Below are 20196 nucleotides of genomic sequence, written 5' to 3'. Positions count from 1 at the left end.
AAAAACTGGTGTGGCCTGCTGCTTCCACCCTGTGGTCTTAAAAAAAAAAAAAAAAAAAAAAAAAAAAAAAAACAACCCAGCAATGAACAAATGATAGATTTGGTCTATGCTAGGAAGCTTGGTTTCCCACACTATACCCCCCCCCCCCCCCCCCGGACAATTTTGAAATTCCTGGAGCAAAGGTTCTTAAACCACAATTCCCTGTACGTACCAGGATCATTCCAGACGGTGGGTTATGTTCCCTGTACAGCAGATGGAGTTAGAACCAAAAATTCCCAGGGGAGGACCTATATAGCCACGCCTCCCTTGCCTCAATCCTCAGTATAGTTCTAACTCCAGCAGATTGAGCAGGGGACACGGTGGTCCCCAGCACTTTTCTAGTTTTATTTTCTCTTTGAGGGATCAATTAAATAATATTAGATAAAGGTTTTCTTCTAAGGGATAGGTTCTGTAGTGTTCTGACAGGACCACTCCGTTCAAAGAGAGACACTGTTTTCCAGTCAGGAACTTGCTGACAGGCTGTGTTTTTTGCCTGTCACTTTATTTTTCTCTTTGTTTTTCCTCTTCCTTGCCCGGCTACAGTGTGGTAAGTGTTTGTTTTTATTTTATTTACAGTCGTTGGGAGGAACAGGAATTTGTGAGAGGTGAAGTTGGTAGTGCCGACCGCCCCCCCCTAGCCCCGGAGTTTGTACTTTTCCCTTCCTCCCCTTCGGGGAGTGATTGGAGTCCCGCCCTGCAGCTCTGCGACGACACATTCCCCGGAGCTGCTTACCGTCGGGACGGCGCTTTCCCAGACAGTCCCTTGGGGACGGTGAGGGGTCCGGAGGCCGGATAGCTCTATTGCTTCGCCGCTTCAGTTGTTGCTGCGCGCCGCAGCCCTCGGAGGGATTTTCTTCGGCTTTTCCTGAGGGGGAGTATAGCTTACCTGGTGGGCAGCTTGGAGGAGAGTAGGATCGCGCCGGCAGGAAGCGGCATGCCCCGTTTCCCCTCAGCGTGGGAACGGCAGCCATTTTGTAGCTGACTCGGAGGCAGCTCTCTCTGAGGAGGACGTCGACGCTCCGCTCCAGGTTTCCTCTCACAGTATGGGGTTTCTGAGCGCAACGGACCAGGGCAGGCAAGGGGACGACACCTCGGGGGGCCCTTCATCAGCACTTCCTGCTTTTTCACCAGAATTCGTCGTTTTAATGCACAAGGCATTTTTACAGAGCAGGGATCCGAATCTTGGAAATTGGGGTCCCCCTCCTCCCAAACTGACTTGCTTGACCCAGCTTTCAACGGTGGGCCTCCCTTAGGGAAGGCTTCTTTGCCCACAGGGGGTGCGGGGTCCGCTCGGCCCCCTCCCGTGGTCCCTACACCGCTGCAGCAACCGTCGGGGGATTCATGGCAGGACCCAGATGCGGATGATCCCTCCCTGGCGGCCCAGGTAGAGGGTGTCGACCCGAGGGTTCTCCACATTTTTCAAGCAGCGGAGTTGGATGATCTCATTCCCCACATCCTGCCGGAAATGGACATTGACCCTCCTCCGGATCCTGTGGCTCAGGATCCGAAGATTAAGAAAGGGGACCCTCTGCTAGCGGGCTTGCGACCCCTAGCGAAAGCTTTTCCCACGCATCACAATATCTTGCAATTGATTTCAAGGGAGTGGGATACTGGCGATATCCGCAGTCACGAAGCATACCACCATCCCGGTCACGGGTGGGACGGTGTTGAAGGATGTCCAGGATCGCAAGCTCGAGGTGTACCTCAAGCTTGCGATGTGTACCAAAAGTTCATCGCAACTTTTATTGTATTTGTATTGTAGCCTTAATATGTCATGGGTTATATTGTTCCAACGGTTCTATGGCTCCATGTAAAGCCCCTTTCTCTTTTGGGCAGTTCATCGTTTTATGTAAACCGGAGTGATTTGTAGTTCTTACAAGAACTTCGGTCTATAAAAATTAAAAATAAATAAATAAATAAGCGTATCTTCGAGGTCTCAGCGTTGGGGATGAGGGCTGCTATATGCAGTTCCCTAGCACAGCGAGCAGCTCTGCATTGGGTACAGCAGCTTCTCACATCCCAATCTTTGCCACAGGCAGAGACTATTCAGGCTGATAGACTTGAAGCGGTGGTTGCCTATGGAGCTGATGCTTTTTATGATCTGTTAAGGGTTCTCGCTCGATCCATGGTGGCGGCGGTGTCCGCTCGCCGTCTTTTGTGGCTTCGCAACTGGGCGGCAGATGCTTCGTCCAAGACGCGCCTGAGTTCTCTTCCTTTCAAGGGCAGATGCCTGTTTGGGGAACATTCACTTGAATGCAGATACGGCGCTGCTCTCTAAATTGGTGGTGGGGTGGAGGGGAATTAGGGCTGGAGGGTACTGGAAGCCAATAGTAACAGGTGGGAGAGAAAAAAAAGGGGAAAAAAATGGATAAAGTGCGTAGCTTGCTGGGCAGACTTGATGGGCCGTTTGGTCTTCTTCTGCCGTCATTTCTATATTTGGATCAGATCATCAAATCTCTTAATGAGAATGCGGTGCACAAGCTACCAGAAGATCGTCCACGTTCTTCTAGATCTTTTTATTCCTCCATGAACAGGTACCGGAATCAACTGAGATCGCGTCCTGCCAGACAGCAAACACCTCGAGCGCCTTCTACACGATCACACACCTGGAACCGGTCCTTTCGTGGACGCCGCCACGGTAAGGATACTCAAGGGGCAGGTGTCTCCTCAAAAGCTTCACAATGATGCCAGAGGGTCCCACGAGGGGATCCCCCACCTGGGGGGTCGCCTTACTCTCTTCTACAAAGAGTGGGTCCAAATTACGTCGGATCAATGGGTGCTAGACATCTTAAGTCAAGGCTACGTATTAGATTTTGTACACGAACCCCGAGACCGTTTTCTGTTTTCTCCTTGCGGTTCCCGCCTCAAACAATTAGCAGTTCGACAGACTCTCGATCGTCTGCTACAGCTGGGGGCGATAGTCCCGGTAGCGGCCTCCGAACTGGGAAGAGGACATTATTCGGTCTACTTTGTGGTTCCCAAAAAGGAGGGCACGTTTCGACCTATCCTGGATCTCAAGTCGGTCAACAAGTGTCTCAGAGTTCCTCGTTTTCATATGGAAACGCTCCAGTCAGTGTTAGCAGCTGTGCATCCGGGAGAATTCTTGGCCTCGTTGGACCTTACAGAAGCATACCTTCACATCCCGATCCATCACCATCATCAGCGCTTCTTATGCTTCAAGATTTTGGGGCAACATTTTCAGTTTCGTGCTCTCCCCTTTGGTCTGGCGACGGCTCCGCGAGTCTTCACCAAGATCATGGTGGTGGTGGTAGCGGCGGCGCTCCGCAGGGAGGGATGTACTAGGATACTCTATCTAGACGACTGGCTCATTCGAGCGAAGTCGAGGGCGCAGGGCTACCGTGCTGTCGACAGAGTGGTACAGCTTCTTCAATCTCTGGGATGGATCGTCAATTTCTCAAAGAGCAAACTGATACCGTCCCAATCGCTGGATTTTCTGGGAGCACACTTCTACGCCAACCAGGCCAAGGTGTTTCTGCACCCGGACAGAGCTCGGGCTCTACGCGCTCAAGTAACCGGTTTTTATGGCTCTCGTCACTCCCACGGCATGGGACTATCTTCAGGAACTGGGAACCATGGCTTCAACCATCTATTTGGTACCGTGGGCCTTCGCTCATCTCCGACCTCTCCAGAGGTCCCTACTTTCGTGATGGAACCCGGTGTCGAGAGATTTTCAGGCAGAGCTGCCCATTCCGAGTGTTGTCTTGAGCAGTCTACAGTGGTGGCTGGACCCTCAACGATTAGCTCAGGGAGTGTCTCTGCAGAATCTGAATTGGGTGGTCGTCACCACGGATGCCAGCCTCACCGGCTGGGGGCGGTTTGTCAAGACAGGTCTCTCCAAGGCCGATGGACGGTAGATCAGTCCACTTGACCCATCAATCGGCTGGAGACCAGGGCAGTCCTTCTAGCGCTGCAGGGGTTTTACCCACTGGTACGCAGTCGAGCGGTTCGGATTCTCTCGGACAATGCGACCACCGTGGCGTATATCAATCGCCAAGGGGACACCAGAAGCCATCTAGTCTCCTTGGAGACCGACGACATGATGGTGTGGGCGGAGCTACACTTGCAGTGTCTAGCGGCTTCGCACATAGCGGGCGTGGACAACGTGCAGGCAGATTTTCTCAGCCGGCAACACCTGAATCCAGAAGAGTGGGAACTCTCAGAAGACGCAATGCGGAGGATAATACAGCGTTGGGGGATACCCCATGTGGATCTAATGGCAACCACGACAAATGCAAAGGCCGCCCGTTTCTTCAGCCGCAGGCGAGAGCATGGCGCGGAAGGAGTCGACGCACTAGTTCCTCCCTGGCCTCGACAGTGTCTTCTGTATGTCTTTCCTCCGTGGCCTCTAGTGGGCAAGGTCATCTGACGGATAGAGACGTATCAAGGTCTGGTGATCCTAGTTGCGCCAGAGTGGCCTCGACGTCCATGGTTTGCAGATCTTCTCAATCTGGCAGTGGAAGGCCCGCTTCGACTCAGTCACCTATCACGTCTCCTTCGCCAAGGGCCAATATTTTTCAGAAGGCAGATTGCTTTTGTCTTGCGGCCTGGCTTTTGAGAGGCGCCAATTAAGAAGGCGCGGATATCCAGAGTCTGTCATCTCGACGCTCCTGAAAGCTAGGAAGACTTCCACGTCCGTTACCTATGTCAGAGTATGGAAGGTTTTTGAGGAATGGTGTGAGTCAAAGACTATTCTGCCAACTCAGGCCTCAGTAGCGCATGTGCTTTCCTTCCTACAGGTGAGTCTGGATTTGGGCCTGGCCTATAATTCTCTTCGTGTTCAGGTAGCGGCTTTGGGAGCTTTCCTATGGAGTAATGACAGGGAGCTCCTGGCCTCACATCCGGATATTCTACGTTTTCTAAAGGGGGTAAAACACTTGAAACCTCCCATTAGACCGCCTTGTCCTTCATGGAATCTCAATTTGGTACTCCGGGCTCTATGTGCACCGCCTTTTGAGCCTCTGAGTTCGGCCACACTCAAGGATGTCACCCTTAAGACCATTTTCCTGGTGGCGATCAGCTCAGCACGTCGGATCTCTGAACTACAAGTTCTATCATGTCAGGAGCCATACCTTCATTTCACGCCAGGGGGAGTATCCCTGCGGACAGTTCCATCTTTTCTGCCGAAGGTGGTCTCGACTTTTCCATCTCAACCAATCGATAGAGCTTCCGTCATTTGTATCCTCTGATTCTTCTGACCTGTGTTGGTTGGATGTCCGACGTTCTTTGATACATTATTTGGAGGTCACTAATGAATTTCGACTCTCCGATCATTTGTTTGTCCTTTGGTCGGGACCCAGGAAGGGTTGCATGGCATCCAAACAATCAATTGCTCGTTGGCTGAAAGGAGAGATTATAGCCGCATACATCGGAGTGGGTAAGTCTCCACCTTTAGCTGTTAAGGCGCATTCTCTACGCGCTCAAGCGACGTCGTGGGCGGAAAGTTCTGCAGTTTCTTCTCAAGAAATTTGTAGGGCGGCCACATGGAAGTCTCTCCACACTTTCGCAAGACATTATCGTCTAGACATTCGCGTGCCGTCTCACGGTCAGCTTGGAGACAGGGTCATACGGGCAGGGCTGTCCGCGACCCACCCATGATGGGGAAGCTTTGGTACATCCCACCGTCTGGAATGATCCTGGTACGTACAGGGAAAAGAAAATTATTCCTTACCTGCTAATTTTCGTTCCTGTAGTACCATGGATCATTCCAGACCCCTCCCTGGTTTTGGGGGTTCTTTGTGGGCCATCCCTGCTTTCCTGTCTTCACAATATTTTCACTCTGTATCTCTAGTTATTGCGAGCTGTGTCTTTGAACACAGTGCTGTTTGCAAGTTCTCAGTTACAGTTTTTTGAGTATAAGTTACTTGCTGTCACAGCTGTTTTTTTTTCTCTATTTGAGATTAATTGATCCCTCTGGTTCTGTCTCTTCTCGTCTTGGCTTTGCTAGTCCAGTTACTGAGGATTGAGGCAAGGGAGGCGTGGCTATATAGGTCCTCCCCTGGGAATTTTTGGTTCTAACTCCATCTGCTGGACAGGGAACATAACCCACCGTCTGGAATGATCCATGGTACTACAGGAACGAAAATTAGCAGGTAAGGAATAATTTTCTTCTGGCAATATTGACATCCCAAAATCTGCAGGGGGGGCCTCTAGGAATATGGACCCTATTATCTTCCCCACCTCCCAACTTCTCTCGGGTAGGATGCCCGGGCATTAAAGCTCACCCTGAGGGCTAGCCAGGCCTCATCCGCCTGATCCTGGTCCTGCTGGTGCCCAGGGTGAAAATAGATGCCTTTCCTCAGCCACAATTAGCTCCTGTAGGAGCTGGATGCCTCTGATCTTTCGTTCGTCTGTGCAGTCATTCTCCTTCGCCTGGTATTCCTTATTCTTGCTTTCATACGCATGAGAGGTCAGCAGGACAAAAATGTGCAGAAAATCCATTCGATATAGTAGGAATCACACAAAGCTTTCCCAATACATCTGCTACCAATAGCGCCACCATACTAACGCCTGGGACAGGGTAAGTGCAAAATTTTACACAACTCGTTATGGACACTACTTTTGGAGTGCAATATTGGATCAGGAATATTAGCTAATCTTCTCATTAAACATGCAATTTACATGCGATCAGCGCTATTGCCTACAAGCTGGTTAGCACGTGGGTTATTTTTTAATGAGGAAAGTGAACAGATCATTTTGGAGGCACCAATGGGATAAATTCAGGAGTAACATTAGAAAATTTCTTCACAGAAAAGGTGATACATGGAGTAGCCTTCTAGTGAAGATAATGGAGACAAAAACAGTAATGAAATTCAGAAGTCTGCAATAGGCACCGAGGATTGGTAATATTAAAGAAGGGAAAGCCAGAGATCAACTGGTCTGTGGTATTGCACCAGGAAGGAAATTGGGTAGGCCTTATCTGCTTCTTCTGTGTTGCTTTTTGAGTGAGGGCCACTGCAAATTTTTTTTGTTCTTTGCATTGCAAATCAATTATATAGGTAACTGAGGGGTTTTTTTCTCTTTCCCAACTTCAGCAGGTTTTCCATTGGGTTATGCAGCAGCTGCGCCAGCCTATTCTCCCAACATATATGCTGGAGCAAATCCTGCTTTCCAGACAGGTATGTGAACTTTGCCCTCTGCCTTCTTTTTTGACTCAGTTTAGAAAATAACATATTTCCTCTCCCATTGATATTTAAGCTAACCCAATGATTTCTCTTGACTACTGTATTCTTCCCTTTCAACCTCACTCCCAAATTTCTCTCTCTGTACCACTCCTCTGCTGGCTGCCATTTCTGTCTTACCAGGTCATTGTTCCACAACCCCTACCACGCACACTCCCTTTTCATTAAAACAATTTAACACTTTTTTGAAATCCTAATATTTGCATTGAACTTGCTCAGGCACACTTGGCTTGTAGTGCACAAATTTGAGCTCAGCTTATAAAAAGTTGCAAAAGAAATTTTGCACACAACTTGTCAAATTAGAGGGAATATTGGAAGGGACTGGGAAGGGATGTAAAGAGTGAAACTAGAGGAAAAGTAAAGGAAAAACAGGGGTGAAAAATTAGAAGGGATGTATGTGTAAAGGTAATTGAGACAAAGCACCTTTGAGAAGGAAATGAGAAACTGCCTCTGAAGGATCCATTCTGAAGGAGTGGAGGAGTAGCCTAGTGGTTAGAGCAGTAGGCTATGAACCAGGAGGCCAGGGTTTGAGTCCTGCTGTTGCTCCTTGTGACCTTAGGCAGGTGACTTTACCCTCCATTGCCTCAGGGTGCAAACTTAGATTGTAAGCCCTCTGGGGGTAGGGAAATACCTACAGTACCTGAATGTAATCCACTCTGAAGCACTGAAAGTGCAAAAAGCAAATATAAATCTAAATAAAATCTGCTATTGGTACTTTCTCCCTGGCTATCCAGGATTCACTTCAGTGTTGCCTTCAGAGACCCTTGAGAGAGAATTGAATAGAAGGATCCTTGAGACTCACTCAGCCTGCACAACAGGTTTGAGTGCACCAAGGAGACCTGTACCCCGATACAAAAAGTCATTTTTTTTTTTTACATTGACTGTCAGCCCTGCTCATTGGATCAAAGCTGCCTCATGAAGTTAGCAAGTTTGTTCTGGAGCATGCTTTTCCACTTCTGTTTAACATCTTATGTTTGCTAAGCAACTCGTTTGGGGAAAACCATGCACAATCAAGGCAAATGGATGATGCTATCTGCTGAGTAACACAGTAACTTCCAGAATGTCTATACCTCTTTGGGCCTTTACCCTTGACCAGAAGAATTGATGAGCAATGTCTGAATGAAAGCAAAGGAAAGTTAGATAAGCTGACAGTTTGGTGCCAAAGTATTTTCCAACCATTTCACTTCAGTTACCATCTTTTATAATCTGTTGAAAAGTGGATGAAAAAATATGCTACTCTTTTGCCTATCCTGTTAGCAAACTCGGCAGTCTTATTCCTTTTTCATTTAGAATCCCACTTCAAGTTGTCCCTAAATCAATGGCCATTTTAAAAATGTATTTTATGAAAATTTTCAAAAGATTTTCATGGATCAGCATTTTCACTGTAATGTGCTTTCAGTTAAGCACATACCATGATTTGAAAAATTCCTTTAGGATTTAATTGCTAAGGATGAGATGCACTTGCTTATGTACTCCTGCCCCTAGTTTTTGGAGGTTTGTGTGAGAAGGAACAGGAGAAATGCATATTGCATTTCTTCCTTGACCTGCTCTCATGCCTTGTCTATACCCCACCTCACCCAGGTGCAGTCCAGTCTCTTTTTTTAGTGCCCTCCTGATCCAGCTCCCACTCTTTCCTCTTTCCCTCACTGCCTGCTGCAGCTATCTGTCCTGAGCTGGATTAGAGCCAAAGACAGTCTCCAGAGAAATCATGGCCAATGACATGGTTTCCTTACCCACTGAAAACATCACCTGCCCCACGTGTGAATTTTTAAACTGTGCACATAACTGGGTATATTATATAATTCTAGTTCTCTCAACAGACATGATCAATATTGGATTTTGCTCACTCTGCCTTTTGTCTCCCACCTCACTGACACAGAGCAACTGCAAGTTTATATTTCATAATCACATTTATCATACCTCTTTTGAAAAATTGACCAAATCTGGGGGAGCTCCATCGAGCTCTGCCAACCATCTGACAGTGTTATCTGACAATAAAACCACACCTACTGAATTTGATAAGCTTTTTTATTAAAATAACTTGCAAAGAAAAAAAGCAAGCTTGCTTACTGTAAACTGTTTTCCGTAGATAGGATTTGCATTGCTTTCTTGGGTGATGTCATCCTTACAGCACAGTTCAGAATCTTCAAGTAGCAGAGTTGTGGCACTCTGCTCATGCGTGGCAGTTCCCATGCAGATCTCCTGCTCGGGTCTTCTCAGTCATTTTCAGAGATTCTAGTTATCTTAGAGACTGCCAGGAAGGTGGGCAGGTATGCATGGCTAATCCATCTGTGTGGGATAGATGGTACACACAGGAGCTCTGGTGTACAATCAAGAGGGTCTACTGAATACATTTTGCACCATTCTGTGTAACGTCTCCACTTAAAGGTGTAGTTGTGACGTGTGGAAAGTTTCCGAGAGGAAAGGAGCACTTGTGTATGCTGTGGGTGTAGTAATGGTGTTAAAACTTGACACTTAATATCCATGCCATTAGATGAAGGGATTGAAGTGGATGGAGGAGCAGATCGGGCAACCATGCCAGTGCTATGAGAATCATGTCCTCCCTGCCTCGCAAGCACTTTTGTACCATTTGAGCAATGAATAGAATTGGAGGAAAAGCGTATAGCACTTCTATGGATCATGACAGGAGAAACGTGTCTTGCGATTCTCTTTTTGGGCTGGGCAGAAGTGGTGCAGAACCTCTGCAGCTTTGCATTGTGCTTGTTTATGTAAAACATGACGACCTGATTGTCCGTGTGGATCATTACTGTTTTCCCGCTCAGAAAATACTTGAATACTAATAGTGCATTGCAAATCACTCTGAGCTCTAAAAGGTTGATTTGGTAATTGGATTCTTGAGCTGTTCATTGTCCCTGAGATTGGTAATGTAGCAAGTGTGCTCCCCAACCTTGGGTGGAGGTGTTGCTCGTAAGAATCAGTGAGGGCATGTTCTCAGGGGTTTAGCCACTAATGCAAGTCCTTCATTAGTGTCACTGTAGTAGACATCTGTTGACTTCGTTGTAACCATTATGCCTTTAGGCCTCATTGCAGTCTTCTCATTCGTAGTCTGATTAGTGACACCACATGGGTGGCTGCCACCATGTGACTGAGCAGGGTGAGATGCTTGCGCACCCTCAATCTGGTGCAGTGTGTTAGTTGAAGAGTTAGTAGTTGCAAAGGTCGATGCCTGTCTGGGAAGAAATGCTCTCATGGAAGTGGAATCTATGGTGGCTCTAACCAACTATATGGAACAAGTTGGTTGAAGGACTGACTTCTGATAGTTTGATTACGAAACCGTTTCCTAGCATGTAGCCAGATGCACTCAGGACCAGTGGGTTATGTGCTCTTCTCCTAGCAGATGGGAGACAGTCAGACTTCAAAGCTGACGTCACCCTAGATATACCCCTGCAGTGACCTCAACTCCCCAGTATCTGTCTCCTAGCAGATGCAGACACTACCCCACACACTAGCACAGTTAGGAAATTACAGCAAAGAAAACTTTTACCTTAAAGGGGATCGAGCCCCACTCTCCTATGGTGATACCTAAGGGTCCCTCCCCCCCCCCCCCCCCCCGTTCAGAATTCGAGGTGATCTCAGATATCCCACAGAGATACATGTTTTACATCCCTTGGTTCGGTAGCCGGCTCCCGGTGTGGACTTAGCCTCTAGAGTGGCTGAAAGGCAGCGGGTGCGCATCCGAGCGCGGCGGTGAAGGATGGGAATAGCATGGACCCAGGGACCTTCTCCGGGACAGAATTTTTCCAGGGGCTGCAAGCCTTTGTTCAGGATCAATCAGCCCCGGCTGCGAACAGAGTTCAACCCCTGCTGGAAGCACAAGATCCTCTCGGCCTTGCTTGGATGCCTCGAGACATGCCTCGCCTAACCAAGAATTTCCCTGACAGGGACCCGGACACCTCAGATGATGGTGGCTGTCTGGAGGAAGGAGAAATCCCCTCCAGGCTTGGAACCATATTTCGCTTCTTCCACAGGGATGAATTACCAGTCCTGGTTTCCAAGACTCTGGGTATCCCAGGCACAGACCCTATGGCAGAACCAACGAAGAACACCATCTTGGTTATCTCTTCGTAAGGCCTCATGCTACTTCCTTATGATGGAAGCCATCCAGGAACTGATTGACCTGGAGCGGGACGCCCCGGAGGCCAGCTTTAAAGGAGGGTTGGGCCTTGGAAACCTTGTACCCTCTGGAACCAGCAACCAAGGAATGCCTGTGTCCCAAAAGTGGACGCCATGTTCTATGCTGTCTCAAAGTGAACAACCATTCCCGTTGAGGGAGGGACTGCATTGAAGGATACTTAGGATAGACTAATAGAATCCATTCTTAAGCAGGCCTTCGATGCAACAGCAATGACACTGCAGATTGCCTCCTGCTGCGCACTGGTGACATGTTCCTGCTTGCTCCTCTCGAGAGGCAAATAACTCCGGAATGCATACTGGTGAGACGATTGAACCTGCAGCAGACTTTCTGATGGATGCAAGCTCAGACCTGGTACATACCTCAGCCAGAGGAGTAGCCTTGGTATTGGTGTCCAGAAGACAGTTATGGTTGTGGAATTGGTCTGCTGATGTGACCTCTAAAACGAATCTCACAAGAATGACCTTTAAAGTATCTCTTATTCGGAAGCGAATTGGAGAAGCTAGCCAGCAAGTGGGGCGAATCTCCTGTGCCTCGGCTACCAGAGGACAGGAGTAAAAGATCCCATCGCCCCTCCCCCAGAACTAGGGGCAGAGGCTCTCAATGCTTTTGTCCCTACAGGAACCAGCAATTCCAGGCACCTCGTCCCTCAGGAAGGTCCCAGCCCTTTCGGAACAGACAAACCAAGAGAAACAGGCCTGGGTGCAGGCTCCAACCGTGCTCCCCAATCAGAATGGGCTGACCCATCCACAGGAAGAGGAAATAGGGGGTCGACTTTCTCTCTTCTACCAACGATGGGTCGAGATAACGTCTGACAAATAGGTACTAACCATCATTCAAGAAGGTTACTCTCTGGAGTTCCACAGCATCCCTCAAGACAAATTTATATCATCCTGCCACTCCCACACCAAGAGACTGGCAGTGGAAGCCACTATAACCAGACTACTCAGTCTGAAGGTTATAACTTGTTCCTACTTCCCAACAAAATACAGGGCATTATTCCATCTATTTTATCATCCCCAAGAAAGAAGGATCATTTTGACCTATCTTGTATCTCAAGAACGTCAACTGTCATCTGCAGATACTACACTTCCACATGGAGACTCTCTGCTCTGTAATAATGGTAGTACAACCAGGAGAGTTTCTAACCTCCCTGGACCTCTCCGAAGCCTATCTTCACATTCCAGTCCATCAAGATCACCAGCATTTTCTTCGCTTTGCAGTACTGGGACACCATTACCAGTTCAGAGTGCTACCCTTCAGACTAGCAACTGCCCCCAGAACATTCTCCAGAATTTATGGTGGTCGTGGCGGCAACAATGAGGAAGGAAAGGATCTTGGTACACCCTTACCTGGATGACTGGCTGATCAGGGCAACGTCTTCGGAAGAGAGCTTACAGGTGACCAGCAGAGTCAAGAACCTACTGCAGGGACTTGGTTGGGTCGTGAACACGGTCAAGAGCAGTCTACAGCCCTCGCAGTCTCTAGAATAACTGGGGGCCTCTTTAGACACCAAACAGAATAAGGTCTTCCTCTCTCCCTCGAGGAAACTGATGAAACAATTACGACTAATGATCAGTACACGCCCCAAGGTATGGTACTATCTTCAAATCCTTGGGTTCACGGTAGCAACCCTGGAGGTCGTTCCATGGTCAAGGGCTCACATGTGACCTCTCAGGTACTCCTTACTGTCATGCTGGAACCCACTGTCCCAGGACTACTCAATTCACCTCAAACTACCAGCAGAGGTACATTCTCAGCTTCAGTGGTGGCTACAGGAAGGACCACCTGAGCAGGGGAGTAAGCCTATCCTCACTGAACTGGATTGTGCTCACCAGACACAAGCGTATGAGGGTGGGGAGCCCACTGTCAGGAACTGATGGCCCAGGGACCATGGAAAAAGGAAGAGGCGGGATGGAACCGCCTTGAAGCTCGAGCAGTCAGACTAGCGTTCTCTGATTCAACGGCAGGGGAGAAGAAAAACTGATACTTCACACATCCAGAAAAGAGGGTTCGCACTCGCAAAGCGGGGAGTAGCTGGCTTGTTACGGCGGTTACTACCCCAAACCAAATGTGCCTGATACTTCACTTTCGATGCACATCCAGCATGGCTCTCTGCTTCAACGGCATGGGAGAAGAAAATCAACCAATAAGGGCTGTATAACATAGTCTGGGTAAAACAAATAAACATGGGTGCAGCTTGCTTATTGCGGCGGCTTCTACCCCTAACTAATCAAGCTAGATATTTCACTTGGATGCAGCTCCATCACTGCTCTCTACATTAAAGGTGGGGGTGGAAGGGAAATAGAACCAAGAGCTAAGAGAAACAGATAAGTATGAGAGAGAAAATTTGCGGGGCAGACTAGATGGGCCATTTGGTCTCCTTCTGCCGTCATTTCTATGTTTCTATGTTTCTATGATTCAGCCACAGGCTCCCAGGGCAAGCGATCAGAGTAATGTCAGACAACGCTACAACAGTTGCCTACATCAACCGCCAGGGAGGAACCAGAAGCCAACAGGTGTCTCTGGAAATAGACCCTCTCATGGCATGGGCGGAGGTAAATCTACAAGGGATCCCAGCCTCCCACATTGCAGGAAAAGACAGTCTCAGTGGACTTTCTCAGCAGAGAAAGCCTGGACCCGGGGGAATGGGCACTGTCTAACAGAGCATTCCAACTGACAGTAAATCGCTGGGGTCTCCCAACCATGGACCTTCTGGCTACCTCTCTCAATGCCAGAGTCCCCAGGTTCTTCAGTCGAAGATGGGAACCGCACTCCCAAGGGATCGACATCCTCGTCCAGGACTTGCTGTATGTCTTCCCCCCTTGGCCACTACTGGGCAAGATCATCTGCAAGATAGAACACCACAGGGGACTAGTTCTACTAGTGGCCCCGGATTGGCCAAGATGCCCATGGTATGCAGACATGCAAAGTCTCCTTGCAGGGAGCCTTCTGCCTACCTCCACACAGGGACAGTCTCCAGCAGGGCCCAATTCTTCACAAAGATCCGTCTCTATTCTCTCTTACGTTCTGGCCCTTGAGGACTCGCCTGAAGTGCGGGTACTCGAAGGCTGTGATTGACACCGTGCTCCGCGCACAGAAGTTCTCAACATCTCTGGCATACATACGGATCTGGAGAATATTCGAAGCCTGGTGCAAGGACCACGGGGTATCCCCCAGACTGCCAAGATTCCCATGATTCTAGAATTTCTATAGGCGGTATGAAGAAAGGGTTGTGTCTCAACTCCCTCAAGGTTCAAGTAGCAGCCCTCTCCTGCTTCAGAGCCGAAGTGAGCGGAATCAGTCTATCGGCGCATCCTGACTTGGCCCATTTCCTTAAAGGGGTGAAGCAACTTAGACCACCCCTGAAGTGGCCAGTGCCCCTATGGAAGCTCAATTTGGTATTAGACTTTCTAGCGGGGGCTTCCTTCAGACCAATGTGCAGCCTGTCACTATGCCTCTTAATATTGAAGACTGTGTTAGTGGTGGCAATATGTTCTGCCCGGAGCATCTCCGAGCTGCAGGCACTGTCCTATCGGGAACCATTCCTTAGGTTCACTCCTGGAACAATACAGCTTCTACCGAAAGTGGTCTCAGTTTCATTTGATCCAAGCCATCTCCGGAGGAACATGAGGACTCTGAAGACTTCTGCCTTCTTCACCATCTAAATGTCGGCAGACTCCTGATACAATACATGGAACAATCTGAACAAGTGTGCAAAACAGACTGCCTGTTTGTTCTCCACAGCGGGAAGAATCAAGGCGAAATGGCCTTGTGAGCAACTATAGCTTGCTGATCAAGGAAGGTAATCAAGGCAGCTTACATTTATTTGTTTTTATATACTGGTGTGTGTTTTACATATCACATTGGTTTACATACAACTTAATGGTACAGGAAGTCAAGCATTTCCTTTTGTTTAGTACAGGGAACGATTGGCAACAGTAATGGGATATTATAATAGTAAGAATAATAAAGTAGCATTTGGTATAGGGTGTATCAGTAACATGAGTGATATGATGCATAGATCATGTAGCATAGTAATTTACAGGTGGGTAGTTGAAGGTGGTGCTTTTCCTGACTGCAGGGGTTAGGGCCTGGTTTGGGGTTCGTTCGTGTTTGTAGTTGGGAAGGCTTTGCGGAATAGCCATGTCTCGAGATTTTTCTTGAACAATTTAGTGTCAAAAACTGTTGGTTAAGCTTATTTGTTCGGAACATATTTTGCGGTTTTAATTTAACATTAAAATGTATTTTGTAGGTTAAAAGTAATAACTTCTAGTTTGGTGCGTCCTTATCATTCAACAGTTTTTCTCCTTATCTTTATCTTTGTAAAAGGCTTGTTTAAATAGCCAGGTTTTCAGATTAGTTTTGAATATTTTCAAATTTCTCTGCAAACTTATTTCGAGTGGCATGGTGTTCCATAGCACGGGGCCAGTCAGCGACAGTGCTCTTTCCCTTACTTGCGTGAGGCGTGCTGATTTGACAGAGGGGACAGTTAGTAAAGCCTTATTAGCAGATCTCAGGTTTGTTATCTAAAAAATTTTAAAAAATAGAGTTGAAGCTGTCCTACTGCAAACAGCCCTGTGGAGTAGCTGCAAGCTTTAATGGGGTACACGTTCAAATATATACCCACATGGAAGCCTTTTGAGTTGAAGAGGGTAGGTATGTAGTTGCACATCCAGGCCTCAGCTTTGTTTATTTTAGTATCTCCTGTTCTGGTTTCTAGACTTTGCTCTACAGCCTGAGTAAAATGTGCACATACAGAAAATTTAGTGTTGAGGTTTGTCTTCTCAGGATCATTAGTTTCGCATATCCTTCTTTTATTTTCAGTGAGATGTTTCAAGTTTAGCTCAGGGTCTATTATTACTCCTAGATTTTGTACTTTTATTTTTATAATTTATATTTTTATTGATTTTTCAAAATTAATACAAATATATCTCTTATATATTTAAACAAAAATTTCTTAACTTCCAGCATACAATTTTATACTGCTTTAATTCAATTGTAATATCTGATCTCTACCAATAACAAATCAAAGGCCAATGAAATCCAATGGGGAGTAATCATATCTTAATTTTCCTTAATCACATTTCACAGTTTCTGCACCCTTTTTTCTTATTCACTAGATATTGGGGACGAGGTAGGTAATTTCCTCTGTTCCAAAAATTCTTTTAATTGGTCTGGTAAAAAGAAAATAAACATATCCTGTTCTTTCTTTAATAAACATTTGCAGGGGAATCGTAGATTGAACGAATATCCCAAAGATAACACTTCTTGCCGTAGGGTTAAAAAACCTTTTCTCTTAAGTTGGGTTGAATAAGATAGATCGGGGAAGATTTTTACTATATTATCATAAAAGGTAATTGGAAATTTAGAAAAATATTTCTTCATTACTTTGTTTAAATCAAAAAGATTTACAAAAGAAACTAATAATATTCCCCTATCTATAATCTGTTCGGCAGAATTCTCTAGGAAATTTGTGAGATTTCCTTGAAATGGCTGTTCTGAAATATTTATATTGTCATTTTTCTTGGGCAAAAAGTAACATACACTTATATATGGTAATTCCTCCTCTGAAAAAGACAATACATTTTAGCATCTCCATTGGAACCTGTCCAACCACCCTTGGGAAGTTAAGCAGGCGCAAATTCAGGCACTTTAAATTATTCTCAAAGTTCTCTAATCTCCTAGAGAGACAATCCCTATCTTTTACAACCGCATATTGAAATTCCACAGATTTTTTACTTAATTCTTCAAGGTTTTTAATCCTCTCCTCAGATTTTATTAACTCATTTTTTATTTCCGTTACATCCTGCAGATTTTTCCCTGCTATACCGTCAATCTTTTTATCCAGTCCTTTAATATTGTTCGACATTGTTACCATCAAGTCCCATACCAATTCTAGTGTTACCACCTTAGGGCGCGCCAGCACCTCCACGGTATCACCACCCGGCAGAAGATTACCCATTCCAGTGGCAGATTCCTGATGAGCCAGGTCCTCCAGCTCCCTGGACTGGCCTGGCTCTATTCCTGCCTCTGGATATTTGTCCCCTGATGTACCCAAGTCAAGCTTAATAGAAAGGGGACTTAACTGCTCCAATGATGTCCCTGGTGATACTAGACTTGCCCTCTGTAATGGTGGAAGGCCCAGGTTTGGACTCAGCGAAGCCTCATCAATGGAGCCAGTCCTACCTCCCTGTAGTACTGGGTCAGCTGATTCCTTGGCTACTGGAGATTTTTGTGCAGAAGCCAACATAAATCGAGTTATCTCCTGCTGTATAGGAGACGGGAGAGATGTAGGGGGATAAACCCTCACCTTTCCTTTTCGTTTGGAGGGCATGGTTCCTTCAAATAGCTTGAATCAGGAGCTTCGTCTGTGTCTAGCTAACTGTGATTAACAATTGGCCTCTGTGGCAGCAGAAATGGAAGGGAGTCCTCCTATAGCCCTCCTAAGCCCTGACGAAGCCGGACAAAGCCGCGCGCGCCGCAGTAACGCCGATTTTATGGGCGTTGGAGGGTCCTCAGGGTGACGTCAGGACCAGGGAACGATGGCAAACATGAAGGGTCAATAGGCTCACCAAGGCAAACGCTCCACTTCCAGGTTCCACTGCCAGATTTTGTACTTTTAATACTTACTCAACGGTTTGAATATTATTGATTGTTGGTTGTGTATGATGTATGTTTTTACGTTGAAGGTGTACGAATTCTGTTTTGTCTGTGTTTATTACCAGTTCCATCTGATTTAAGAGCTGTTTGATTATTTCAAGATACATATTGGCAAGCTTCAGTGTTTCTTCAATGGTGTTTACAATAGGTAGCAGTAGCTGTATATCATCTGCGTATATGTAATGTATGATTCCGAGATTGAGAGAGGGATAGTTGTGAGAGTAGGTGTTTTATTGAAGTTAGGTGAGTGTTCCATAGCTTGTGTGTGCTCAATGGAGTCTTTGAGAATAGAGGCAGGAAAGCCCTTACATCCTACAGGTTAAGGCTCATTCTTCTAGGGCCCAGGCAGTATCTTGGGCAGAAGCTAAACTGTTGTTGCCAGCCGAGATCTGTCGAGCGGCAACATAGTCCTCCCTACACACCTGGGTTCTACCGCCTGGATGTCCAGGCCCAAGAAGATGCGACCTTCGCAAGGGCAGTACTAAGTGGGCCACGGGCAGCCTCCCGCCCTGTCCGGGAGTAGCTTTTGTACACCCCACTGGTCCTGAGTCCATCTGGCTACACGCTAGGAAACTGAGAAATTACTTACCTGATAATTTCGTTTTCTGTAGTGCAGACAGATGGACTCGGCATCCCGCCCACGGCTGCCCCCCCCAGAAAAGGAAGACCTTGGAAAGCGAACCTCGAGATTAAACATACAGGTAAGCCGTTGCCTACTCCTAGTTCAAGACACCCGTAGTTAGTCTGGTGTCGGCATTAACTTGGTTGAGTACACTGGCGGTCTCCAGTTTTTGAAATCAGTTGAAATCAGTTGAATAATCAAGTTTTAATCAGTTTTAATCAAGTTGTTTAAGCAAGATATATATCCACAATGGCTTTTCGAGGAGGATGCTGAGGTCACTGCAGGGGTATATCTAAGGTGACCTCCGCTTTGAAATCTGACTCAGTCTCCCATCTGCTAGCAGAAGAGCACGTAATCCACTGGTCCTGAGTCCATCTGGCTACACTAAGGAAAACAAAATTATCAGGTAAGTAATTTCTCCATTTAGATCGAGTGAGCACATCCAGTCATTCAGTTGTATTAAGGGCAGTATGAACTTGAGTTACCATCTTGAATTTCTCTTTCATTAACATTCTGTTGAGTGGGTGGAGGTCTAAGATTGAGTGAAGATCCCGTCTGTTTCAGGATGAGGAAGTATTGGGATTAGAATCCATGGGTGCAAGTGCTGGTGGAACATGTATGGCTTTCTGTGCTAAGTTTCCTTGCTCCCTGCTGTAATTGTGTAATGTGAGAGAGATCTTGAACAGGAGGGACTAAGTGAGGGAGATTGGGGAAAGTTATGAGATTTAGATGGTATCCAAATCAGATAATGTTTAACACCCAGTGAGCCGATGTTATCCTGGACTGTGCTGAAACTCTGCCCCTGACTGGAATCAGTAACTGTGGCCTGGCTGACTCTAAAAACCCTGATTCTGGAGTCAGCTGCTGCTGTTTTTGAGGCCTCCTCTGCCATTGGTGTCTCCTTTGCAGAGGAGGTGGTTGTTGTGGGCGCAGCTGTTGGTATGTATTTGGATGGTACGGCCCATACTGCTTGTAGGATCTATTTGTGGTTTTTTTTGGGGGGTTTTTTGTCTAGGACCACATGGGAAGGTAGTGCAAAGGGCTCAGATAGGACCTCTAAGATCTTTAGGATGACAAATACCTCCTTGAGCAAGTCTGGCATCTTTCTCACCTCCATCTTTAGTGTATTCCCCGTTTTCTCTACGAACTTGGAATAAGCCGAGTGTTCCAGTGGTTCTTGAGGTTCATCGGAGGGTAGTCCCATAGACTAGGACAGCGATAATGGTGAGTGGTCCACATGCAGGGGAGGGTGGAGTGCTTGGATCATAGACAATGATTGGAGAATTCATGCCCTGTATTGAAGGTTCTGGACTGTGCACCCTGAGTGGAGACCTTGGATATGGTGGTTCTGAGTACATGTCTGTGTGATTTCTGAACTCTGGAGGCTGCATCCTGGTATGTAGCATAGAGAAACGGGCCTGTTATTGATGTAATGTGTGCCATAGCCAGTTTGGATTTTGTGTGGAAACTCTGGAGCTGTCAGCAGGGGAGCCCTGTAGAGAATTGGGGAATCCCCAGAT

The 20196-nt window shown here is 46.9% G+C and overlaps 1 protein-coding gene across 3 annotated transcripts in view; it reads left to right on the top strand.

The window, feature by feature from the left end:
• Positions 1-20196, top strand: part of FAM168B (family with sequence similarity 168 member B) — a 122963-nt gene that overhangs the window by 55222 nt on the left and 47545 nt on the right. For 2 of the 3 annotated variants that reach the window (XM_029617146.1, XM_029617144.1), the window contains exon 3: positions 7092-7175. In XM_029617146.1, coding sequence (XP_029473006.1) covers positions 7092-7175 — 84 coding nt within the window. The remainder of the gene's footprint in view (positions 1-7091; positions 7176-20196) is intronic. The other variant, XM_029617145.1, reaches the window with a different exon arrangement.

Source organism: Rhinatrema bivittatum, chromosome 9 (assembly GCF_901001135.1).
Source record: "Rhinatrema bivittatum chromosome 9, aRhiBiv1.1, whole genome shotgun sequence".
NCBI lineage: Eukaryota > Metazoa > Chordata > Amphibia > Gymnophiona > Rhinatrematidae > Rhinatrema > Rhinatrema bivittatum.
This window is presented reverse-complemented; position numbering and strand designations above follow the sequence as displayed.